The sequence below is a fragment of the Sphaerodactylus townsendi genome, linkage group LG08 (assembly GCF_021028975.2).
Source record: "Sphaerodactylus townsendi isolate TG3544 linkage group LG08, MPM_Stown_v2.3, whole genome shotgun sequence".
NCBI lineage: Eukaryota > Metazoa > Chordata > Lepidosauria > Squamata > Sphaerodactylidae > Sphaerodactylus > Sphaerodactylus townsendi.
In genome coordinates this window covers 69,049,647-69,076,196 of record NC_059432.1, presented here as the reverse complement: position 1 = coordinate 69,076,196, position 26,550 = coordinate 69,049,647, and the positions used below count along the sequence as shown (strand labels likewise).

The 26,550-nt window shown below is 43.6% G+C and overlaps 1 protein-coding gene across 4 annotated transcripts; it reads right to left on the bottom strand.

The window, feature by feature from the left end:
* Positions 1-7,990: 7,990 nt before the first annotated feature.
* NME9 (NME/NM23 family member 9) lies at positions 7,991-24,741 on the bottom strand. Of its 4 annotated transcripts, XM_048505557.1 has the most exons (10): positions 24,525-24,741; positions 24,318-24,429; positions 21,654-21,720; positions 21,247-21,283; positions 18,443-18,500; positions 15,303-15,406; positions 14,464-14,535; positions 13,113-13,229; positions 12,192-12,288; positions 7,991-9,847 (listed from the first exon to the last, which is right to left on the bottom strand). In XM_048505557.1, exons 4-10 carry the CDS (start codon positions 21,277-21,279, stop codon positions 9,843-9,845), a joined length of 486 nt encoding a protein of 161 aa, XP_048361514.1. In that variant the 5' UTR covers positions 21,280-21,283; positions 21,654-21,720; positions 24,318-24,429; positions 24,525-24,741; the 3' UTR covers positions 7,991-9,842. The 4 variants fall into 4 exon arrangements, with proteins under 4 accessions (XP_048361514.1, XP_048361515.1, XP_048361516.1 ...); XM_048505558.1 differs by having other exon boundaries at positions 24,336-24,741; XM_048505559.1 differs by lacking the exon at positions 24,318-24,429.
* Positions 24,742-26,550: the final 1,809 nt, after the last annotated feature.

The following is a 26,550-nucleotide window of genomic DNA, read 5'->3' as shown; positions in this document are numbered from 1 at the left end:
CCCAAACCAGCTCAGCCTCTTTGCCCGGCGTCTGTTTAAAGGGACAGCGCAGCCTATTGTGCTACTAACTTTAGATTTCATCGCGCCTCCTTCTGGCTCCGGCGTGAAGATGAGCTCCGGGAATTGCGCAAAACTAGATGTCGTTGAATCTATATGTGATTTTTGACTGGTAGTAAGAAGGGATTGCGTGGAAATACCGTCCAATATTTAATAAACGCTGTTTATTTAATCATTCGGGTTTCTTAAATTATACTAATAGAACTACGGTTTGCACTTTCGTCCCCTTGCCCTTCCCCGCATCAGGAACAGAAAGCTAAAATCGAAGGTAAGTTTTCCCTTTGTTGAAACGGAAAACGCACTAGAAAACCAAACAAAACAAAACCTCCACTGGAGACTTCAAGGTTGTGTAGCATATTTCAACGGTACATGGCATGTGTACTCTGATCAGTTTCCTGAGAGTAAGCTTCTAAGAATGTACCAGTGCAGTCCTAAACATACTCAGAAATTAATAACATTAAATTCAGTAGTACTGAGTCCCTTGTGCGTTTAGAGTTGCAGCCTGCCTTTCGGACAACTAAGTCCCTGTATGAGACTGGTCCATAGGAGAGTAGCAGTGTAATCCTAAGCAACGTTGATGGTGGTGGAAAATCCACCAAATCACAGATGATTTACCGTTAGTCTCATAGTGTTTTCAAGGCAAGAGATATTTGGTGGTACATTACCCAATTCAGATGTAGAGAATCAAAGAGACAGACAAAGAAAATGATTTCAAGAAGTTAGTAAGTTTATTAGAGAGGTTGCAATAGCACCCTGGGAGGAAAGACTCAACTTTGGCTTTGGGGACCGTCCCTTTTTTAGAAAAGCATCATGTGCTAAGTCATTAAATTCCTATACATCACAGAATTCTTGACACCTTGGAATAACATACAAAAAGTGTAGTGATGCACTGCTGACCCAGCAGCACCGTGGTAGAACGTTGGGACGCCAATGGACCTACGGCCTTGCTGAATTAAGCACCGCACCCTCTCATCCCTACTGAGTCTGGTCGCGAACTGTCTGGCTCAGTCACCGAGGCGCCAGGGACAATGGTCTTACCCCAGGTGAGGATTGAGCTCAGGCGGCTGCGTATCTCCGCCACGTAGCAAGGTGGGAATCCTTACATCCTTGAGTGAGTCTCCAGGTCTCCGGTCTCCGGCTCATCTCCCTACCCACCTCCTTTGCATACAATGAAACCCTAATAAAGGTGCGGTTCAACACAGGGCAGAGTTGTCAAGATCCCAACCAGCTTCCTGTTGCCTGGCTCTCATAGATGAAACCTCCTCAGCGTCTGCGCCTATTCTTAGCGGCGACCCTGCGGGGTTGACTACAAGCTGGTGCGAGAAACCAGCGGGAATCACCGAACCTCGCTACTCACCGTCGCCTGGGAAGGGCGATACCGAAGTCGCTGGATCGAGCGCATCCAGGGACCACCGTTTCGGTATAAGCCTGTCCCTCTGGATCGGCATCAAGAGACCGCATCCTAGGGCCACTCTCGTCCAGCCAGGAACACCGGTGGTATGGGGAGCTTGCAAAAAGCAGGGCTTATGACAATACGTTGGCGAACTTCAGAAGCGTTAACGAAATGCGGCAGGGTCCCGTGAAAGGGGCTATAGGTTGAGAGATTGAGCTCAGTGTCCACATGGGCAGAGGGGGGGACATTGTGAATCTGGGACGACTTATGGTATATAACAAAGAGCCTGGCGCCGATGTACTGCTACTGGCGATGGGGCAATGTTTGTGGCATCAGCCTGCAGACCCTATGGCTCCCCTTTGCTGTGACGCCCTCTTCGATCTTTTCACCAATTTCAACCCTGGAATTTTCTCTGTATCCCACTAGAATTGGGCCGCCTGTCCTCCTTCACCTTCGGCTCCTTCACCCAATTCCGACTTCTCCAGCGGCTCAGCCGCCCCTCCCCTGCTCCGCCTTCATTTTCGAAGCCACTGCACCTCCGTCAGCGCCAGTAATGGCGCGGAACAAAAACTTCTAAGCAGAGCATTATTAGCCAGTCTGCAGAAGAAACCCTGACGGTGATGCAATTCTTGCATTATTGCCCGTCCATGCAGGTAGGAGAGTGGCGTCATTCGGCCCGAGGTTAATGCAGTACCGCCCTTTAAGCTTCTCTTATCCTCACTGAGCTCCCGCCAAAGCGGTCGCCGGGTACGTAGAGTCACCAACCCTATGTGAAGGTGAGGAATCGCAATGGTTCGGGCGACTGGAAGACCACCTTCATATACATTTCACAATTTGTGATCTGGGAGGCGGTTCCGCTGACGCAGTAAACTGGCGAGACGCTTCGCCTCGGCCAGCGCCTACCTAACCGCTCAACTTTACGAGCAGTCACCTTCCAGTGGCCCCAACAATCAGATGGTCCTGCCGGTGGCCACCTTACGGTGCATGCCTGAATGCGCCACAAGGCGTTTTTGAAAAGTCCCCAATGCGGTAGCCAACCAAAGTTTTCTAACGCACCGGCAGAAGCCTCAAAGAGCCTATGAGTTTGTGAACAGGCTCCAGAGGCCCACTCAGAGGCAGGTTGACGAGCGGGGGCGAACTCCTTGCGCCCTTGCCAAGGAGAGCATACTCCGTGAGTGCTGGCATCGCGGGCCTGGAAGGAACCCGAGCTGGCGACATGCTCAAAGCTTGCCAGGATATCGGGTCTTTAACCCATCGAGCCAGCCTTCTGAGTGGCAGCCCTCTCATGCCATGAGGCGGCGAACGAAGTGTTTCAGTGCGTGAAAGCCAGGACATTTCGGGGAGGAATTGCTTAGGCTGCCGGCCGAGGCCACAACCCTGGCGGAGGAGTTACCTACAGAACCCCAGCAGGAGAGTCTGGGCAGGCGCTCCCAATGCCTGCCGCTGGAAGGCCAGCGGGGCATCACTCCCCAGCCGAACCAAGACCAGCACCTCAAACCCCTTTACGGAGCTCCCCATATGAGGTCTTCAGCAGCAAGCTCGGTATAGTGATCCCATCCCCACGGGGAGACCATTGGGCTGATTAGCGCCCAGCTTTCGCCCGGCTGAACGGGGGTTGTTGTCATCCAGGGGTCATGAGCCCTGACCATAGGAGCCATCATCAGGTATGGACAAGCATACTGCAGAAACTGCCAAGTTCACGAACTACTCCCTGCCTCCCTATGCTCTCACTTGGGTCTAATCCCAGTTCAGCTAATCTAAATCTGGTTGCTTTCCAAGCTCCCCTCTAGTCTATACTTCCTGCTCTGCTAGCCTTCTGCTTCCAAAGTCACCATGCCTCGCCAGTGCCCAGAATGGCCGCATTTCAAAATCTCTGCAGAGTCCACAGTCACTGAATTGCGGCAGAGAATGCTTACGGCGAGGAAGGGACTGCGGATTTTGAGCCCTCCTCAGAATGCCCATAGCCAATCTACAGGACAATGAGGCGTGGAAGGGGAAGATGCTTTCACACAATGGCCCTTAAGCCAAAGTCCTTAGTGAAGAAGAAGCCCCCTTGGCCCTCTCCAGCTGTAGGTTCAAACCAGATCTCATAGCCTCTGGGCCTGTTGCAAAACCCTAAGCTCAAGCTCCCAGTGGCAACAAAATCATTCAGCACCTCAGAGAACTGAAATCTCTCAAATCAGAGTTGCAATCCTCCCCTCGTTACTTTCTATGTGCTCTGTGCCTATGTATGTTCTGTATGTCTTGCCCCTTTCGAGAGACCCTAAGTTTTTCCCCTCATAGGGGATTTTCCATTGCTTCTAAGCTATGCTCTTGTGCTTCAATTAAAGTTTTCTCCCTTCTGATTATGTGTGTTACCAATGCTGTGAAAGGCTTAAGCCCGATACAACATCCGCCTTAAGCGGGACACAGCTGGTGCGTGCTCCCCTGGATACGATGGGACCTGCTTCAAGCCGCTCCATCTTAGTTTAAACCTTCAAAACTTTTTCTTTGACTCTCCTTGAACCTTTTCCTTAGATCCATCTGAGCCTACACTGCCACATTGGCGTGTGGAACATATGAAGCAAAATCATTTTCGTATACATTTCTGCTGAGGGCTCCCCTGGCTAGTCACAGTGCCAAGGGGGGGTCTCTCAGCCACACCTTACACAGCCTCGCTGTGAAGGTGGGAAGCAGCTCAAACCGACCAAAGTCCCCTGCGGGGAGGGAAGGTAGAGCTGACGCTGACCTTCCCCATACCTTCCTTTCTGCACACCCTCCCTCTTTCACAATGGGCTGGCGCGCCACCTCTAGTTCTGGGATCTGATAAAGGGGTTTTACCAAACCCCTCCAATTTGCTCCTGTGATCAAACCTCAAGCTAGGAACTGTTTTGCATCTTCCTCCTATATCTTCCTATAGGCAGCTATATTACGATATTGACTATAATTGTGAATTGTTCAAGTTGCTGCAAAAACCCACACCTTAGGCGGTGATTGGGATTGTTTACAAACAAACATCCGACCTGGATATGACCTCCCCTTCTCCTAAGCCTTGGACATTCCTGCCTTATTATCTCTTAGCAGCAGCAGATGTTGCAAGTGATAGACAGCCGAGGAATGAGGCAACTCTTCTGGCGCAAGCCCGGCTCGGCGAAAAAAAAAGGGGAGTAGTTCCCTAGCGGTAATCAAGGGTCTCATCCAGCAGACGCATCCGGTACTCTCTATTCTCTATCAAAAGTGCCCGCCCCACTCCAGGACTCCGGGCTTTTCCATTTATTCATCTATAAACGAGTCACTCAGCCAACCTACGCCGAAAACCCACAAAGTGGCTGTTTTCTCTTCTATACAGGTCAGCTTCATGGCTGCCAGGCCAGCCCATCCCGGTGGGCGGAGCCTCCCTGGAAGGATCGACCCGTAGCCTGTTGAGAGAGCCCGATCACCTCCAGCGGGCCAAAGATGGAGAGGGATCTCTCAGAACCATTTTTAGTGCCACGGAGATCGCCAGGCTGCCATTCGAGGACAGCTATGGCTCAAAGGTTGGCTGATGATAAACATGCATCATCTACGGCCGCCATTCTCTCTCCCCTCTGCAGCCCCTGGCTGAAACTTGGAATTACCCGGCCAGAGACATTTCGTTCGCCCTTGGAACTCTCGTGACCAGCCGCTTGAATAGTGTTGGAACCAGCCTTCTCTCTGGCCTTGCTGGTAGTCACTGAACCTGCAATGCTAAAGCTATCAGTAGCTCTCCCTCGACTCTTGAAATCCATGGACTCCTAACGTCATCGCTCTGGCCTTTTGGTAGTCAAACAGCAAAGAAACCATGCATTTGGACAATTATGCAATAGGGGTTGCTTCCTTCAGCATCATCCAGCCTATGTGGGTTTAGCCATGTTTTGTTTAAATTTATTGCGCTGGTTGCGAAGTTATGTTATTTGTTATTGCTGCATTTCCGCCTGTCTGTCTGCGGGACTCTCCTTTAAGGCTCCACCCAGAACCCGGTGCCGCCGCCGTAGCTCGCTCTGCCTTCGATCCCTCCTGTCGGCTTGAGCAGCGGGTGCCCTCTCCGGTGAACCTGTCCCCTACGCCAACTTCCCTTATTGGGAGCCCGGACTTGTTTCCTGTAACACCAAGACTATTGTGGCCGGCTGGCCTGTTGCCCTTCGAAACCCATCAATTCTACCTCCATTGCTCTGGGCGGCTCTGACGCACTCCGAGCAGCGGGAACTAGTCAGCGACCCTGAACAATGGATGCGTAGTTACTTATTGTTATTACATCACCAAGGTTGTGAGAATGTACATATGTGTGTTGTTTAATCTTTCTGATAATTCCCAATTGATTCATATGAAAGTGCGTGAGCTGCAAAGTTATCACAATCTCGAAGTGTGATGTTTTGCCCATTGGTGTGGTCAGCCCTCTGGAGCTGGCTGCGGGAGGATGGTTGAAGTGTTGATATTACAGCTCTGCATTGGCTTAATTGTGTGCTTACGTTATCGGATCTGCTCAATGTGGTGTCCTAATATTGCCTGTAGCGTGTGCAAGAAGCCCCTCAATTTCCCTTACCCGCCCAGCCAAGTTCTAATGTTACACAAGCAATGGTCGAAGCGACCGAATGGCCGAGGAGGAACAAGCGTCCTTTAAATCACCCTTAACCATTTAGGTCCCCCTTTTTCTAAAATGTAAAAAAAAAAGGAGGAGATATTCAATGCACTGCTGACAGCAGCGATGGTAGAGGCGTTGGGGCATCAATGGATACCTACGACGCTTGCTGGTGTACCGCGCCACTCCTCAACCCTATGAGTCCACAGATTAAGACTGTCATTAGTCGCGGGGACAATGGTCTTGCCCAGGTGAGGATTGAGCAATTGCAGCTCCCTCTCGCGTAGCCAGGTGAGATCATGCATCTGTGATGATCTCCAGATGCTCAGGTCTCCAGCTCATCCCTACCACCTCCTTTACTGCGCCCACAATGAAACCCTAATAAAGGTGCGGTCAACACAGGGGCAGAGTTGTCAGAGATCCACAACCAGCTTCCTGTTATGGCGGCTCTCCATGGAATCATCCCGCGTCCTCCGGCCTCTACAAAAAGTTAATGTCCTTCGGTACAGACACATATAATTTTGTCAGGCTAATGATTCTTTTGACATAAAGATGTTTTCCTTTGGCGACTCTGAAAGGTATGTCCCATACATTGATCGTTTTTTATTACATGCTCATTAAATTCAGGGTTAATTACAGGACAACCCTTAAAACAATTTTCCACTTTATTAAGACAACTTTCTCCCAATGCCTCTCGACCCTTGGCACCATCTCAGTGCCCCTGCCTTCACCTGCTTAGATGGATGGCAAAACACAGAATTGACAGGAGGAATGCACTGACAGAGGCAAGTGTATTCCTAACTAATAATATGTGTCCCCTTTAACTTAGTTCCCTTTCTCCGACCTTGGTTCAGTCAGGAGGATTTACTGCTGAACGCTTTGGCTGGTGTACCCTTAAAAGCCTTTTTTTGTTATGTGTTAGGGGCTTGTTTTAGGCTATGTTTTACTTATGCCGTCAGAGTGTGCCGAATCAGCAGAAAGTGTAGACATCCATGTTGTCTAGCTCTCCGCCATCCAGCTCGAGAGCTGGAGGCCTTCCCACAATGAGCAACTCAAAATAGCTAGTATAACATAGGAATGAGCATATCATAATTATTGAATATAAGTGAATAATAAATGCCACTAAATATGACTAAATGTGATTAAATGCGATTATACTTTCAGCGCTAACATCACAACCCTAGTATTTCTTGGAAGACTCTTATCCAATTACTTGTCAGAGTCAAGGCTGAGAGTGTACAACTGGTCCAAAGTCACTCAGCAAGTTTCCATGGCAGAGTGGGGATTTGAACCTGGAATTCCTACATCCTAGTCCAAAACCTTAACCACCACACCCCACTGGCTCTCCCAACGTTGCACCAGCCTAAAACCATTGACTTTAATGGACTGCAACAGTAACTCTGCATAAAACTGCATTGTTGTAGTGTAATCCTAAACAGAGTTTCATTCTTTGTAATCCAGTAATGTCGGTCATCTCAGGACAGTGTTACTCTCTTAAAATTGCACTTTTATAAACCTGAGTAAGGTTCTGCAGCACTGTCCAATGGGACTTGTTCCAAGATAAATGTTGGTGGCCTTAGTTTCGGTGTTATATGTGTTTGTTTTTATTGAATTATTTTATATATACTTTATTATAAACGTTCTTTTAATGTTTACTGTGTTGAGGACCCTATTTAGGTGGAAAGATGACACAGAAATGAAGAGAAGTGTTCATTGAATTGCACTGTTGGTGTAGTTGCCAACTTACAATCACCGGGAATTAATTGATGTCCAGGTTACAGGGAAGAGTTTCCTTGGAAGGTGAGACTCAGTGGCATTATACCCCACTGAGGTCCCCCTCCTCTCAAACTGTTCTTCCCCAGACTCCATCTCCAAATCTTCAGCAATTGGTCAAATAAATTCTTATCAGATAGCTTAAAGTGTAGACATGAAAAAGAAAACAAAATATACCTGTACATGTTTGAATTTCTTTATTAAAACAGTTAAGTGTCATATACATTAATCAAAAATGCTTCCTGGATCTTACTGTCATTGTCAACTCATTGCCAAAAGCAGCAAAAGTATATTTCAGGCAGTTGTCTACCATAAATTTATATTTATGTCAAGATTTTCGGCCCTACTAAGATTAGTACATAACTGTAAAATCTACATGTTGTAAACTGAGATTAACTGTAATATTTCCATGGTGAAAACCACCATGAAATGCCATCAAGTTGCAGCCAATTTATGGCAATCCTATAGGGTTTTCAAGACAAGAGGTGGTTTGCCATTGTTTTCTTCAGCAAAACAGCCCTGGTATTACTTGGTGGTTCTAATCCAAATATTAGCCAGGGCCATCTCTGCTTACTTTCTGAGATCTGATGAGCTCATAGCCTAGGATTAAAGATGGCTGCCACAAAGGTACAGCTCTGTTGATTTTTTGATAGTCTACAGATGTGCAAAATTGCTAATTCAGTTCTGTTCTGCTTTAAATGCTTTTTCGTTAAAAATAAAAAGCATCACTATTCATATATCAGATTGCACCAATTTCCACCCATTTCCATGGGGGGCACGAGCTACTCTGTGGAAACTGAAAGTAAGACCTGGGGGGAGGTTCAAGAAAAAGAATCACTTTCCTTGCAAACACTTTATTTGTTCATGCTACGCAGACCAAAAAAACCAAGCCAAAATGGTTCCTTTTAAATGTCTGCAAGATGTTTTATGTGTGTTGTACAGAAAGGATCTCTCTTTGGCTCAGTGAGGCGGGCCAGCACATGAGGATCAAAACTTGGGAGAGCCCTGAAAACATGCCAATACACAGCATTAATGAGTGCTGCCAAACACACACACACACACAGCCCTGCCTCAACATGGAAACATCTGATGGAGATTGCTGTAAAGAGCAAATAGCAAAGCCCTCGAGATACAAGATATGTATCATATACCTCAAAAAATGAACAATTAACAAAAGTACACCCCCTGGAACTCCACAAATAAACATGGCTCTAAGTCACTGTAAAGCAGTTTCTCAATTATATACTTGTAGCATTATTTAGAAGACAAATATTTCGTGGTTAATAGAGGTTTTACATTGACAGTCCCATCCAAACTCTCTGGCAGTGGGCCATAGTGCCAATGCAGCGCCACTGCAGCACCACCCCACCCACTGCCTCCAAAAGGACTTTCCGGCAGTGTGAGAAGCAGGAAAAAGCCCTGAAGCCCCACACTGCCCAAAAAGCCCCCTGCCACCAAAAATAGAATTGAAAGGATTGAAACATGCCTGCTGGCATATGTTGAATGGCCAGTGCACCACACAACTGGCCCTCAACCCCAGGAGGGAGCTGACTAATGTCAGACTAACTGGCCCACCCCACCCCCCATGCTGGCATCTGAGCAGAACACCAGTGCAGCCCTACCACGGCCTGAGCTGTGCGTCTGCTCCCTGCTCTAGAGTGAGTGCCAGGGGTAGGGTGATGACACCAATGCAGCTGTGTGCCGTTTCCACAGACCCTTTCAGCCTTCTCCTTTGGATGGGACTGCTTGGCTGCAATAATACTTTCCTGGGATTAAGAAAAGCATAATTTAGTTAGATAAACTGGAACTTATTTCCAAGTAGCCTTGCTCAGGATTGTTTTGTGACATACATTCCTGACATGAATTTTCACATAAACAGACTGCCTCTGCCTAAAACACACTCCCCCACCCCCACCCCTTTTTGGCAATGAGTTGCCAACGCTTTTAACCCTTTCTTTTTGTGACTGCTGTAACAGAAAAACATTCATATTTTTCATCATCTTCCAAATGGCAGCTGGAAAGCCAATTCCAGAAGATATTGAATTAATCTAGAAAGAAAAGACAGGAAGAAATTACCGCAAGAAGAAAGCAATGTAAATATTGAAAGCAACATCAAAGGAACAAATTTTGTTTGAATTTTAAATTGCAACGTTGTTGTTTCAGCCTTTGTACCAGACAGCATGACAGTAAAATGAAATACTCATCCACTTTCAGTCTGTACTTAATTGTTTATACTCAAGGCCTGATGGCACAGAGACTCAAATTTCAGCAAATTTAGGTGTGGTTTTTTTGGTAGTGCCTTCAACTGGACTTCTACTTTGCATTGAATACACTGAGACACATTTATTTGCATAAAATTGAAGCAATTTTTAAAAGCTTCAAAGTGAGGTGTAGAGTAGATTAAGAGGAAAGTTTCCCAGTGGGCTGCTGGGAAACACTGGGGGCAAGAAGCCTGCAGGCCAAGCTCCAGCAACTCCACCACTCCACCACTTCAGTGGTGGCGAACCTTTGGCACTCCAGATGTTATGGACTCAGGGGCGTAATGAGGCAAACTGTAGCCCTGGGCAAAACCTGAGTTGGATGCCCCCCCTCCCCCCATGGGCAGCCACTCCACCACAACCAATCTTTTTTGCACCAGGACATTGGTGCCTGCAGGGGGCACAGTTTTTAGGCTAGTGGCACCAAAATTTCAGCGTATCATCAGGAGACTGTCCTTATGCTACCCCCCAGGTTTGGTGAGATTTGGTTCAAGGAGTCCAAAGTTATGGACTCCCAAAGGGGGTGCCCCATCCCCCATTGTTTCCAATGGGAACTAATAGGAGATGGGGCTACAGTTTTGAGGGTCCATAACTTTGGCCCCCTGAACCAAACCTCACCAAACCTGGGGGGTAGCATAAGGAGAGTCTCCTGATGATACGCTGAAATTTTGGTGCTGCTAGCCTAAAAACTGCACCCCCTGCAGGCCAAAAATGGAAAACCACTAAAAATACCCAAAAACGAACCCTGCATTTTGATGCCCCCCACAAGGTGGTGCCCTGGGCAGCTGCCCACCTTGCCCAATGGGCATTACGCCCCTGTATGGACTACAATTCCCATCAGCCCCTGCCAGCATGGCCAATTGGCTCCCTGCTCTAGAGTGAGTCCCGGGGGTAGGGTGATGACACCAATGCAGCTGTGTGCCGTTTCCACAGACCCTTTCATCCTTCTCCTTTGGATGGGGCTGCTTGGCCCCAGGTAAGGTTGCCAACCTCTAGATTGGTCCTGGCATTCTCCCAGAATTATATCTGGGAGATTTCCATAGCACAGAGGTCAACTACACCTGGAGAAAATGGCAGCTTTAGGGGTAGAATCTATCGCATGGGATCCCTGCCAAGCTCCCTCCCCTCCCCCCTGTGCCCCTAAATCTCATGCCCCTAAATCTCCAGAAATTTGCCTACTTGGAGGTGGCAACTCTAGGGGAGGGCCATTTAGTGCACCCATGGTCCAGGTAATCTATTTCTGACATCTTGATGCCGATAAAAGTGTATGTACATATGTATGTGTTTCTGACATTAGTGGATTTTTCAAAGTCACATGTTCAGTAACTAATCTTTTAAATCAGTATTTAATGTATTTTAATATATTTTTCACATATGTCTGCCTTGAGTCTGAATGATAAAGGTGGATGATAAAGTAAATAAATAAATAAAACAGACTGGGATTTCATGGATATGATTAGCCAGCTTGTCACAGGATGATTAAAAAATTAAGAAATGTGGATTAAAGGAGCAAGATCCCATCATGCATGAGATATTAGCAGTGGACAACTTCTGGAGGCAAGCTGGGATGGCAGAGTAGCTAGCAGATGACTGCCAGGAAGGCCATCTGTCTCCTGAGCTGTTTTAAAATCACTGGAGTAGAGCTTAATTTGACCCAGAGCTAAACTCACCACCTGTATTCAATGTTAGTGTTTTGGACAACAGAATTTAAAATTAATTTTGTTCAATTAATGTTATATTTTTAACAAATCATTAATTAAATTCTTTAGGAGTTGTGGTGGTTTACAGAATTACTCAACATGCAGCACTACACAAACAGCTGAATAGGTTGAATCCAGTCAGATTTTCTGATATCTACTGACAACACCACTGACAACCAAAAAGGTTATGCTGTGATCATGGGACCTTCATATAAGGTAGAGGTAAGGAGAGAACTTGGGCAAGATTGAGTGAAAAGTGACTGGATCTAGCCCAAATATAAAATACATGAACTTAAACATCAATAAAATACATTCTGTTACAATATTATAAAAGCAAACAGTGTAACAATATACCCATATGCAGAATTAGTCCATTAAAATCAATGCACTTAACTGTAGTAATTCTGTCCATGGCACTGAGCAGAACAACTCACCTGCTTTGTCTTCTTCACCCTCTTCTTCCTCTTCCTCTTTTCCATTTTCTTCAACAGTAATATTTTCTTTTTCCCAAAGGAAGGCTTTTTCCTGGATCTGTCATCAATACAATGAGAGATGCAAGTTAGAGACTGTTTTAGAAAACCATCTACTAACTTTTAGCAATCTCATGGCTATTTCTAATAACTTTTTAAAACTTTTCCAGAATTTGACACATATTTTAGTTTTTTGTGGGAAATTGTTTTGTTTTTGTGGAAGAGGAAAAAGCTACACAGGCTACACTTACTGTTTGTGGAGAATGCTGAGAAGGATATGAAAGCTCTCTATAGGTGTAAAAGATTTGTGTACTTGGTAGTAAATCCAACATTCCTGAGCCTACTATGTCCTGCACTGTGGTTTCTAGTCTCTTCCTCTAGACAGCAGGAGAGTCCTGGACCTGGTCAAGATATAGTGGCATGAGCAGAACTGTTTTACTGCCATGATTCAGTATGTGCAGATCTGGGGCAAACTTTGAAGAATCCAGGATACAAGTTTCATAAAACAAAGAATTTTCATTATTTTTTAAGATGTAAAAATTATAGTTGTACTATTGAGAAGATATGGAGTTGAACACTCAGGTTATTATCTCCTTTTGGACAGCAGGTTTGAGGAGGTTTTCTGAAAGCAGAGAGCATTTATTGCTGCAGAAACCAAGAACGAACAATGAACGAAGAATGATTTACAGCTATAGGGATATTCTCAGCCTTACTTCCTAAGGTTTAGGATGTGTTTAAAACTCCTACTTCTGGTTCTGAATTAAAGAAAGAAGATTTGCTAGGGTAAAGTTAGCATCTTTCACAAAGCTCTGCTTGATAATGAATACAATCTAAAAAGGGAAAACAATCTTAAAAGGATTGCAATGTGTCTAGGGACTACATTACCACCACTCTCTCTGCCCCATGATCCAAGACCTTCTTTTCGGCTTCTAGTTGCTCAAGGATGGTTTTCTGTAGCAATGGTGCATTTGCTCCTCTTATAGCTGCTACTAATTCTCCACCCTGAAAAAAGCAGAAATAAGCAGTGTCACCTACAGACATAATTCATGCCAACATACTGGCTCAGGTTAGATGTCATGCATACAATTGATTGTTTAAATTACAGCCCAATTCAGAGTTGTTGAGTGGGCAGGGACGTCCCCTCCAAAGGGCTTTCCTGTAGTGCAAAAAGTTAAAAAAAGAAGAACCTTTTAAATCTCCTGTAGGCAGTAATGGGATTAAAATAATTTAACAACCGGTTCCAGTGGTGAGATTCAAATAATTTAACAACTGGTTGTTTACAAGTATCATTTTAACAGCCGGTTCTGCCGAAGTGGTGCGAACCTGCTGAATCCCACCACTGCCTGTAGGACAAAACAGAGATAAGACATGAAAAACATGGTGTATCTCCAAGAACACCTTTGCCAGCATGCAGGGGCTAGAAGGACAGTGGAAGTTGATGATGGTCAGGTTCCATGCCTGGGAATGCCCCCGCCATGCTGATGTGGAGCTAGGTGCCATGGCTGGGCGTCCGAGGGTTGTGCAGTGGCCGGGCGCCAGTGGATTTGCTCCTCCACTGCGGTAAGTGCCTAAATTAGGGCAAATCTGCTGGCATAAACCCATCCCGCCTCCAGATTAGCACCCCCCCCCTCGGATTGGGCTGCCAATTATTCTTATCAACTGCAGTTACTGGTCGGTTGAGATAGATAAAAGAAAATGAAAGAAAGACTAACAAGAAGAAAAACAAAGATACTAGGGAGGCTGTTTCCAAGAGCTCAACAGCTCACTCGTACTGCTGATTTTGGATTTTGCCAGAACTAGTGGATCTAAAATCCAGACCCTTCCAGTCTACCTGTCAAATATAAGGTCCCCAATATCTAAGGAGGCTACAGTTAAGAAAAGCTTGCTCTACAGATGGCAAAAATAACCCCTATCAGCAGTGTGTAGTCTGGGAGCATTAGGAGGCTCAATCAGAGTGTAATGTCATTTCACCAGAAGTCCTGGTTTAATCCTAGTTTGATGCCCAGGCCACCCTCACCATAATTTATTTTAGACAAAGATTCTAGTCAGGTCTCTTCAGGGGAGATAAGGAAAGAGCAACAGGGATAAAAACAGTGTTGGTCAAGATAAATCAGGATCTGACTGATAATCTGCAGGTTGAATCCTAAACTAATCATCTAAAAAACTAACAATTAAAATAAACACTTGACCTTAGATGAAATTTCAAATCCAAAGCCAGAATGTGGTACTAACTTACAGCATAGAACAGAAATGTAGGTTCACATTTCCCACGATATTTCTCTAGGGCATCAACTGAATCTGCTTCAGCCTAATAAAAAGAAAATAAGCATCACAATTTATTCAAAGCAAACATTCACATTGTGACTACAGGTACCATGTAGGTAAGACAGAAGACAGCTGTTTCCCATCCAGTGTTTAATACCTGTTGTTTATCATGCTTCAGAATCTTTGTTAGTTTAAATGCTACTTTGACTCATTTGTATGATAATTGCATAAATATTAACTACAGCCTAAAACTGAATTAGTTTCATTTTCCCAGTGAGACCCAGGAATTATAGTTCTGTGCAACGGAGAAAATTGTTTCTAACAAAAATCATAGAAATCTCTGACTTTAGTTCCTAGGGTTCTTTAGAGATCAATTACAATTTAAAACAATAGCACCTTGTGGGGCTGTGGCGAGGGCGTTCCGGGGGTGTGGTGTTCCGGGGTGTGGCGGGGCGGAGGACGCACCAGTGCACCTGGTGCTTTCCCCCCTTGTTATGCCTCTGCCCTCCCCGCAGGCCCTCTGGAAATTATATTTGTAAAAATTATCACTGACTCCAATAAAATGTCATCTTTTCTCCCTCTAACCGTTGCCTTTTGGTTATCAGTGCTGGCAAAAGTATTTATCCTGGGATGGGTGACAGGACCTCCAATGATGAAAAGGGTTGTTGTACAATGTGACCCATTCCAGCCCGTCTGAGGGCTGGATCAACACACTGGAAATTAACTCATTCAAGCAACGCAGAAGCACATGCACTCTTTCATGGATGTCCTGTGCCAAATATACTTTGAACATACGCTGCTACCTCTTACCACAGCAAAATGCAGAAGATCATCCCCAAGCTCATTTCTTATTTTCCTGAAGAGGTTTACTACTGCTTTACAAGGACCGCACCAGCACTGATAAACGTCTACCACTGTAAAGAGATTAAACTGTCTTAGAAGAATTCAGTATTGTCACAATATTGTCAGAGAAGGCTGGATTTACAGTGCCATCCTAGGCAGATCTACTCAGGATCATACACAATTCTGTTCAGTTGAGCTCTCACTAAAGTGTTCTTAGGATCGTGCTGCACATCAAGCACCTGCAAATTTTATTTTTTATTTACCGGTACTTATATTTTTATATGCACTTCTCATCGAGACTCAAGATGCATTACATAATGTATGTCAGAACAACCAATAGGATGAGGAGACATCTAATAAACAATGTAATAAGACTAGGATAGCAGAAACCTGAAACAAGGCATGATATTAAACTTGGGAGTCCTATCATGACTGCCTTCCTCAGAATGCCACCTACTTTTTTAGTGCCCCTGTGTTATTTTATGTTTGTTATTTATGTTGCAAGTTTTATGTTGCACTTGACCAAGACCAGAAATGCTGGAGAGCTCTTGTTGCCCAATATGCTAATTAGCTTGATGGATTTGATGATGATATAATGATGATTTATGTTGCGTATTTAAAGATTGTTTTCCCCTAATACAGACCACCACCACGCCCCACGCCTCCGGTATTTGTTTGGTATCAAGATTATATTTTCAGGTTTGTTTTTGTTTTTTAGTCAACAACAATCTAGAAATAAATTATTTTGTATGAGTGGTTAAAGCTTGGGAAAAAATCTAGAATAAAAACAACAAAATTAAAAAATTAGAGGAATTATACAACTTCAAGTATTTATGCTATTAATCTACACTATTAACTGGAAATTAAAATGTTTCTTTAGAAGCAGTCTAATATATAAATAAAACCTTGTGAAATTGTTATCATAAAAAAGTCAAAAGAGCCCAGGTGGATTGGACCAGTAGTCTATTCAGTCAATAGTTCTTTTTCATATAATGGACAACCAGGACAACCAGATGTCCTGGAGGACCAGAAAAAAGGACACAGGCCATGAAGTTGCCTACTAGCCACATGCATGTAGGTAAGGGGGGTTTCTCGGGTTCAACCCCACATTACATGTACGAAGCTCCGTCCCCAGTTTGTGGGGTTTTTGGTATTTTTAGTGTTTTTTGTTTTTGGCCTGAGGGCGCATTGTTTAGGCTAGCAGCACCAAAATTTCAGAGATTTTCCGGGAGACTCTCCTGATAATACTACCCAGGTTTGGTGAGGTTTGGTTTAGGGGTCGAATGTTATGGACTTCCAAAGGGGGTGCCCCCATCCTCCATTGTTTCCAATGGGAGCTAATGGAAGATGGGGCTACATTTTGAGGGTCCATAACTTTGGACCCCCTAAACCAAACTTCACAAAACCTGGGAGGTATCATCAGGATAGTTTCTTACTGATACCAGCCAGGTTTTGTGAAGTTTGGTCCAGGGGGTCCAAAGCTATGAGAGCTAAGATGGGGCTACACCTTTGAGGGTCCATAACTTTGGACTCCCTGAACCAAACTTCACCAAACCTGGGTGGTGTCATCAGGAGTGTCTTCTAAAGAAACCCTGAAAGTTTGGTGCTTAACAATTGCACCACTGACAGCAGGCACCCCCCCCCCAAATTCCCCCAGATTATCCTTTTAAATCTCCTTCAGCATGGATTTAAAGGGAGAATCTGAGGTCCCCAGTTTAAACATTGAAAGTGATGCTGTTTCAGGGTGGGGGATAATCCACCCCCCCCAAGCATTACTTTCAGTGTTGTTTTAACTGGGGGCCCCAGATTATCCCTTTAAGGTGGATTTAAAAGGAGAATTTGGGCTGTCTAGTTTAAACACCATTGAAAGTGATGCTGTTTGGGGGTGGATTCCATCATCACAGCATCCGCCCATGGGGGGGGGGCATAAAACTCAGATTTTGCACCGGGCTCCATTTTCCCTAGCTATGCCTCTGCCCAGAGGAGAGGGCAGAAGGGGCTGCCAGCTGCCGGCTGGGAGCCCAGCTGGTGGGGGGGGGGCGAGGAGGGCAGGGCAGGGCAGGGGAGTCTGCTGTCTGTGGCCTTGGCCGTGGGCGGGATTTGGGGAGGTGTGGCCACACCCCCAGGGGGCCTGGCCCCGCCCCCGAACCCTCCCCATAAAAATCTATATCTACGTCCCTGCCATTGATGAACCTCTCTTATGGAAATCTATCTAGTATCCTATAAATCCATGCAGGTCAGGAAGGCTCCCACTCTCCTGGCATTTCACATACTATGCAAAACTGAAAAATTCAGGGGGAATTTTTACAAAAGTATTACAAAAGCCTTATTATAATGGAATAGTTCAGAAAGAATGCTTTAATAAAGGGAAAGAGGCTGAAAACTATACTATCTGTTGCTGAATTTAATGTCCTATTATGTAATTGCTGCATTGCTTCATATGTTAGTACTTAAATTTTAGTCATGTAAGTACTTAAATGTTGTTTCAGCTTTGTTACATATTTTTCCAGAATCATAATCCAATTACATTGTATGATATTATACTCTGCCATCCACAAGGCTCTGCCCCCAATTCTTCAGGAATTTCCCATTGCCAAGATGGTAACCCTAAGTCAAAGTGAGACTGACCAACCAGAAATGGCACAAACGAATAAAAAACACTTCCACACAGAAACAGTTCTATATAGTGTTGCTTATAAAGATCTTCAATACTGTATATTGCAACCACCAGCATTAGCCAACTCCACTGCGATGGAGCATTGGCATAGGCACATGGAGCTGCAGAGGATCCTTTTGACAAATGGTGCCATATATTATGGCCCCCATCTGGAGTTGCCACCATGAAGAAAAATTTTGGTAACTGCCATATGCTATGTGCAGGTTACGCATTTGGTTTATAATGAAAGGAAAAGTACGTTAGTTATGTATTAAAAAGAATCTCTAACTGAAAACTGATAGTCTCGTTGAGATAGTAGGAATCAAAGAACATTACATCTCTTCATTATTTCCATTTCTAACTTGACCTATATATTGTCAATATATATTAATACTGCTGAGCAGCCACAAGGAAGATGGGTTCTGTGTCATATCTGTGGCACAAATCTTACCTATCAGCCCTCTGGAACACAGCAGTTCTTCCCAAAGTTCCTGATTATTGACAACCGCCTGGGTGCAAATTAAACAGAAAATCTTTCACCAATGCAATAATGCAATAAAACAACCTTTAAGAACACAACCCTCTGAAAAACAAAGATGCTAAGAATTTGGCAAAAATGCAACTGATATTGTAACTTATTTTGTCTGCAATGCCTGCTTTGTGTCAAGTTTAGCATCTTATTTAAAATCCTTCGAAATTTGCAGCATTTAGGGTATCTTTACATTTGTACAGTGGTGGCATTCAACACAGTTGCTAGCTGAATAGTCACTGCTGATGTATGTTCACGAAGTACAGGTCCCAGAACATTCAAATCCAGATAATTATCTTTACACAAGCACACTCAGCTGTGAGAATCAGACAGGAGGCAAAATGGGGCAGGCTGAAATACAAGAAAGATAAACCATACAGCCTCTCCTGCCACTCCCCAGCAGATCAAAACAGACAAGAATATGGCCTCTTTAAAAAATTTCCTGTCCAGCAAAAATGGATGGGAAAGGGGGATAGCCATAACAAGGTAGTTGTGATCCAGACACAAAGAAATTTGAGTTAACCAAGTTGTGATCCAGACATGCAATCTGGATCAAATTATATTGAGTCAGTCAGGCAAAATGGACACTGTTGGAATAAAGACAAGACACTTACCTCTACCTCTTCCCCTGCTGCAGAAATGAAATATACATTTTAAGCTGTTTTAACATTCAACAAAGAAGATATGTCCTGTGAAAATAAGCATAGAACTACGCCACATACAGGGTGATTCTGGACAATTCATCATCTGCTTTGTTGACTTGAATCTTTGTATGTTACCTTCATAATAAATATGCTTCAGCAGTTGAGCTGTACACCTGTGTTAGTGTAGGTCCACTTGAATTCTCCTTCATTTCATTTGATTGACAACAGTCCTAAACAAACCTATTTGTTTTATTTTAAAAGTTTTTATTTTGCTTGTATAACAAAGGCCCAAGGCAGCTTAAAACACCTATGCCATCATAACTCAGTCCAAACAATTAAAACAATAGCAATATACAAAATATGAGATAATCATCACCCTACTATCAAAACATCACAAGAGCACTTAAAACAGCAGCAGTTCAACAGAAGACCTTCTAAACTAGAGTGCTTTAAAGATATAAAGGCTACCCTTCAAACTTGTTCAGGCAGACTATAATAAAGATTAATGCAGAAAGTCTGTGACCAGCCTGAAGAGGTCTAAGAGAGCAAACAGGACAAAGGACTATTCAGAAGTAAGCCCAATTTTATTCCTGGGGAAATTTTTCTTAGGATGGCAGTCTCAATATCCTTAGAAGAACGGAGAATAACAACTCTTGGGAGCTGCATAAGGAAGGGGTGATCCTAGGCTCTTTGGAAGTACTTTTCTAGAAACTACTTCATAGGGTCACTTCTTTCCCAGTGAGTATGTTTAGGTTTAATGTACATGGGTTTTTTTTTGGGGGGGGGGTCCTAAATAAAATTGGGAACCTCAAAATGTTTTCTTGGCAGGGTATTAGTTTATTTATAGCAAAGCACTTCAAGGGCAGCCAGTAAAATATCTTTTTGCAGAGTCAAATGAGAATGGTTCCAGTTAAATCAATAGGTCTACTCTGACATAAATACTCAGAATTGAAGTAATAATCATTTGCTTTTTCTGGCCACTTGATGGCAGGATTTAGAGAGATTATATCCCATATGGATTCAATTTTTTAAAAAGGAATATCAGATACATTCTTGCTGACTCTTATTTGAAGTGGTTTCCTTAAACATGTTGTGTTAATAAATTATATGCACTGTATATGGATGCATATTCAAATACGAACAATATTTTTATGCCCAAAGTACCACCACAATTATATTGGCTGCACTCTAGAGAAGCGAAGGTCAACAAAAAAAGTATTTAATCAACCAATGTGTTTTAATTTATTATTAAATGAATTTGGTTAACTAGTCTCTTTAAGAGGAATATTTAATGCTTATCTGATGATAAACAATTATAAAGTGGTAGCTTATATCATTTACTGTTCATCTCAACATTCAGCCTCTGGTTCTCATTTTATCTTATTCCCCAATATATAAAATCATATAGTGACACCTATTTACTTTTATGTTATCTCTTTGACTAATCAGAAAGGAATTTTTTAAATACAATTGTAACTGGGAAACTGATGCATACATTTACATACTTTAAGAGCGATTATTTATTAGCGGTTAATCCAGTGGTGGGATCCAAAAATTTTAATAACAGGTTCCTATGGTGGTGGGATTCAAACAGTGGCGCCGCCGCACACACGCACCTCCAGTCCCTATTGGGCAGGGAGGTTGCTTTAGTAACCCCTTCTCGGCACTCAGAAAAAATTAGTAACCACTTCTAGAGAAGTGGTGAGAACTGGTTGGATCCCACCTCTGGGTTAATCTCATCTTCCAGCAAGGAGATCTTTGAATATCAGACGTGGTCCACACTCTGAACAATGTTATGAAATAGGTTGAAATATAACAACTGGTCCAATGTAAACCCAGTAACCTTTGTGTGTATGCTTGGATTTGAACCCAGGTTTCCAGTATTGAAACTTGTTCTGAAGATGCCAGCCACAGATGCAGGCGAAATGTTAGGAACAAGGTCTACCAGACCACGGCCACACAGCCTGGAAAACTCACCACAGCCAGTTGTTCTGTATATTTTTCTCAGCATAATTTGATGTAATTACTGACTCCAAACTATCAATAAATTCAAATCAGGGAATATTTGCTTTTCTTACTAACCTGCAAAGTCAATTCTTTTTTCCTGCTCACCATTGTTCTGTCAAAAGAGGGAGAGGGGGGGATGTTGTTGCATAATATTACAAAAAAAAATCTAAAATACCGCTACAGCTGCCTACACACAAGTGTTATCAGTGGTACACAACACTATTGATGTAATTTGATAATTTAAACAATGTAACAGTAGCTATTACAGATGGTATAGGCTTCTAATAGCTATTTGTATGACATTTAATTCATTGTATAAATTAACCAATTAATCTTTTTATTGACAAGAAAAATACCCGATTAATTAAACAGCAATTAATTAACACATTTATTCAATTTAATTAATTTGAAGTGTTAATTTTAAATTATTTTTAATTCAAATATTATAGAAAATGCAGGTAACAGATAGAAAGCATTTATACCTCTTTCAATGTTATCCAGCAAGGAATCCTTCTCTATGACAGTTGCTGCAACATATGCACACAATACCTAAAAACCAAGTACTGTTTTTAATAGATGGTATTTAGATAATATGTAAATGTATGCAGATTTCATCAATTGATATATTAAATTAAATTGATTAAAACTCAGACAATTCATCAGATGATTGCATTCACTGGATAAGAATCACAGCATAAGACAAAGCAAAATAAAAATTAGATCTTTGAACAGTCAGATGAGTTAAGTTTTCCTTCTGCACGACAAAAAAGGAGTTCTGTATGCATGCTCCTTTGCATCCAGTGCAAGGGCAAAAGAGGAGGATTTCACAGTAACTAGATGGCATTGGCAACAGAGCCACAGCATTTTCTTGAACCCTGGCATCCCTGTTTTCTACCATATGAGGTGTGTATCTTCTGCAAACATTCCATGGTTTGAGGGGTGGTTAAGGTTCCACTATGTTTCATCAGTCAGAAGCTAGATCTCAAAATGATGACAGCTTTTCTCCCAGGCAACATGAGATGAGAAGTCAAATGAGGCAAAAGCCAAGGCAAAAGGGAGAGGTGGCTGACTCCATATAGCTGTAATGGTTCAAATCTTCACTGATGTAGATAGCTCAAGAAGGAAGTAATTAATTTGGCTGTAAGAAGGGCAGGCACCCTGACATGGATGGCCCAGGCTAGTCAAGCTAAACAAGGTGTCAGCCCTGGTTAGTATTTGAATGGGAAACCACCAAGGAATGTTAGTTGTTATGTAGAAGGCGGCAATGGCAAACCACCTCTATTAGTCTCTTGCCTTGAAACCCCTCCAGGGTTGCCATAAGTCAGTTGTGACATGATGGCAGTTCACACACACAAGGAGGACAGTTAGCACATGATGGGGTAGGGGGAGAAGCAACCTTGGATTAACCATTAAGCAAAATAAGCAGGTGCTTAGGGTCTCAGGTAAAGAGGGCCCCATAGAAGGTTTTTTCCTCCTTATCTCTGCTAAGTATTGAAGCAGATTTGTTACACCCAATTAATGTTGAGGGTATGATCCAAGACTCTGCAATTTAAATTTATAGACAAGCCTTTATTGGCATTCCAAAATACAATAAAACAATTGTCCATAAGAGACAGATAGATACAACAGCCATTCAGAGTCTTATCAATAGTTTAGTCCAAATGGACTCATCAAAAGTTCCACTCCTATACACCTCTCCACAGACCAGACTGAAAACCCACCAACAGAGCCCAGGCATCACAACAGCATTCAGTATCAACACTCCACTATAAAACACAGAGTTTGTTAGAGTGGCACCTAACACAGAACAAGGGATGGGGGCGAGGAAATGAGCAAACAATTGATTTGACTCCCACAGGTTGCCACAGCCTTCAGTTGTCACTCCATCTGGCAATCAATAGCAAAACTACGACATCTCTCAATGAATCACCCACAGGTTATTTGACTTTGGGTGACCGTGAACCCAAAGGTTGCTGGCAGAGGTAGGCACTGTATACCAGTAGCAAATAGTTAATGTAAGCAACATTGTTGTTGTTATGATGATAGCAATCTAATGCTTAGTATCCATCTAGCGTTGCGTCTATAATCTTTAAAAGATATTTTGCTACGCTTTCGCAAAAGTAAGGATCAAGATTATCTAAGATTAAAGGAATCCTAAGAGCATCAGTTAAGTGATTGTATAGGAGTGAAGCAATGATGGGTTGGGTCATTCTGATCTTGGCAAATCTTGCACAATGAAACAGAGTGTGCTCCAGTGTCTCTACTTGGCCTGAGTTGCATGGGCAACTTTTGTTTATCTATGCGTTGGTATCTGCCTTTAAGGAGAATAGAGGGCATTAAATTGAAAAGGGCCAAGGTTATTGCTCTTCTGTGCCTTGGATTGGTAAGCCAGAAAAGGTAGTTGGCTGTATGTCCTTGTTCAAAAGGGATAAGCAAATTTAGAGGAGAGCATGTTTTCCTCGCTTCAGCTATCATGTTGCAGTACTCATGTTCCAGCAGCCTGATTTTCAGGCAATTATAGGCCTCCGGTAGAGTGGAAGAGTAAAGTGACTCTAATGGGAGGCCGATAGCGCTAAGACTCTGCAATTAAAAAATGAAGTAGAGAACTTTTTGCAGTATAAATAAAGTTATAAGTAAGTAACAGTAAACATTATTTTGCATCTTTGATTTCTGTAAACCGCCCTGAGCCCTTTGGGGGAGGGCGGTATAAAAGTGGAATAAATAAATAAATAAATAAATAAATAAATAAATAAATAAATAAATAAAATAAGTTAAAATGCTATGTGTCTTTAAGGCCAGAAAGCAATGCAATAATAGCTATTTTGTTTCATACAAATAATGATATTTATATATATGATATATATATCTATATTGTGCTTTACTATTGTTTTTATTTGGAATTAGAAATACAGTATATGGGGGTACCATAATATTTCCGGTGTTTAGGGCCTCTAAATCTGGCCCTGGGGAGAAGATACTTCCCTTTGTGACGCAAACCAATGCCACATGATGCTACTTTTAGCAGACGCAAAAAGAAAAATGGGTACTAACAACATGTGTGTTTATTGTGCTAAAAATGATTGGGAAAGCCCTTTCAGTACTGTGCAAAACCTAAAATGTGGCTGGAGACCCCACTGACTACTCACTGTGCTACCACTGTTTACCCAGTAACGAGGAAAAGGACTTGTCTTCAGAGGCAGTCTTCTTTAGGTGTCAGTCACAGCATTGAAAACGGTGCAGCGACACCAAGGAGTTAGACTGGAGGATAAACAGGAGGATAAGTAAACAGGAGGATAAGTGGAGGCGACCCTTTTCTACTCCCAAGGCTCCGGAGAAAAAAATCTTCTTATTACCCAGCGCGTTGGGGCCAAAATAGCCGCTTCAGAGATCAGCCAGGGCTCCCACGCATCACAGCCTGGCGTCTCCGGTTTCCATGGCAGCATGACTGGCCAATTGGAGACAGCTCTGCCCCATTCCTCCTCCTCCTCCCTAGCAGGAGCTGGGACATCTTAAAGACTAACAAATGACATTGCATTTCAGTATAAACTCGGCGGACTGGGGCTGGTGCATATCCCCCCCACCCCTTCTTTTTGGTCTTTAAGGTGCCACACGGCTCCTATTTGATGCAGCAGACAACAAACAGACGTGGCTACGCTTGGAATTAGAATCCTCCCAGACCAAGATTTTCAGCTTCTCCCTGTGCAGCCAGAGAGATCAAATTACTTAGCGAGGCAGGAAATGTAGGTGAGGAGAAACTGGAGAGGAGGAAAACATGGAACAGGACAGCTTCCTAGGAAACTGATTGGAAAAATACTGCATCAAATGCCCACACTTTAAAACAAAGTGGGAGAGAATTAGTAAAGGTTTCCACATTTCCCCAGCCCCCAGGGGATGTTTTGTTAACAATTGGATGTGTGAAATCTTTCTGATTACACATCCAGGTACCAAAAATCAGCAGATAAAATGGGGAAAGGAAAGGTCCCCTTAGAACATGTACTGTCCTCCTTCAAAACATCCATTACTATCTTGTCCAAAGAGCATCACCCTCACATTCAAGTGCTTGCTTTTGGAAAGGAATAGTTATTAAACTGGAAGGTAAATAAATACATCATATGAATTCAAAGTGTGTTTCGCCTAAAGTAGTTAAGCTGTTTATGTCTAGGATGAGAATTCATAAGAATTCCCAAGCAATTCAGCTCTGTGGCCCAGTCAATAAAGAACTTAACCACAGTTTTGTAATATTATCCAGTAAGGGGTTTTTTTTTGTATGCCACACAGTGAACCACATACACAAAACAATCACTAATAACCCCATGGTAAAAAAGTAAGCAGGTATATACTCTTATTTATTGAATTATTGGTCCCCAAACAAGATCCACATTTGTTTTAATATGACCCCTCATTTGCTTCTTTTTATGAAAAGGAGTTTTAGAATGTTGGTTGTAAGACCTTACAAGATCCCACAAACCTCTGCTTAGATTCTGAGTTGTTGATGGTGGACAGTAAAATGTGGAGTTCTCCTAAAACACCTAGAGGCCGTTTCCGCACAAATGCGGAAGCGGCCAGGTCGGCGTACTCGACACCGACCCGACGACGCTAGGACCGTCCACACGGACGGTCCTAAAAAGAGCCGGGCAGCCAGCCCCGCAGAGCGCCGACGCCCGGCCGACCCGGCGTGTCCCCGGGCCTCCGGCGCGTCGCCGAGGCCCGGGAACACGCCCCCCTGGCCCTGCGCGCCTGCTCCAGCGGCGCAGAGCAGGGAGGCATGTCCCCAGGCAAGGTAAGTACAGGGAGCAAGGGAGGGGGGAAGCACCGGGAAGCCGCTTCCGAGTGCACTGGGGAAACGCCACTTCCGAGCGCACTGGGGAAACACTGGCGTTGGGACGGGCGGCCAGCGCGAGGGCGGCACAGCTGCGACGCAGCTGCGCCCCCTGTGCGAACGGCGGCCTGGGGACGGCGTTTTTGCCGTCCCCAAGCCGCCGTTTATGGCCCGTGCGGAAAGGGCCGAAGAGAATCAGGTAACTGGTTTCCTGTTGCTGCATTCTCATCTCTTCCTGTTCTCTTCCAACAAAACCCAATGATACATAGCTTTGTTCTTCCATCCTTACTCTCACCTTCACCTTTTCCTTCCTTCTCCCCACTCCCATGTCCATGGGACCATGCAGATCAATACTGATTTGACCTCCCACACTAACTTGTTCTTTTCATGCTCAGCTTCACCAAACTTACCAGCCATTTAAGTACCTTTCATGTATGAGCCAGTCATACAAACATACACTGCTGTTGGCACAAATGTTTGCTTTTCAGGAAAGATAAGGCTAAAATAGTTTCCTAGTTCCTTCTTTGTGCTTACTAGTTTCTTATTTCAAATAAGATCCC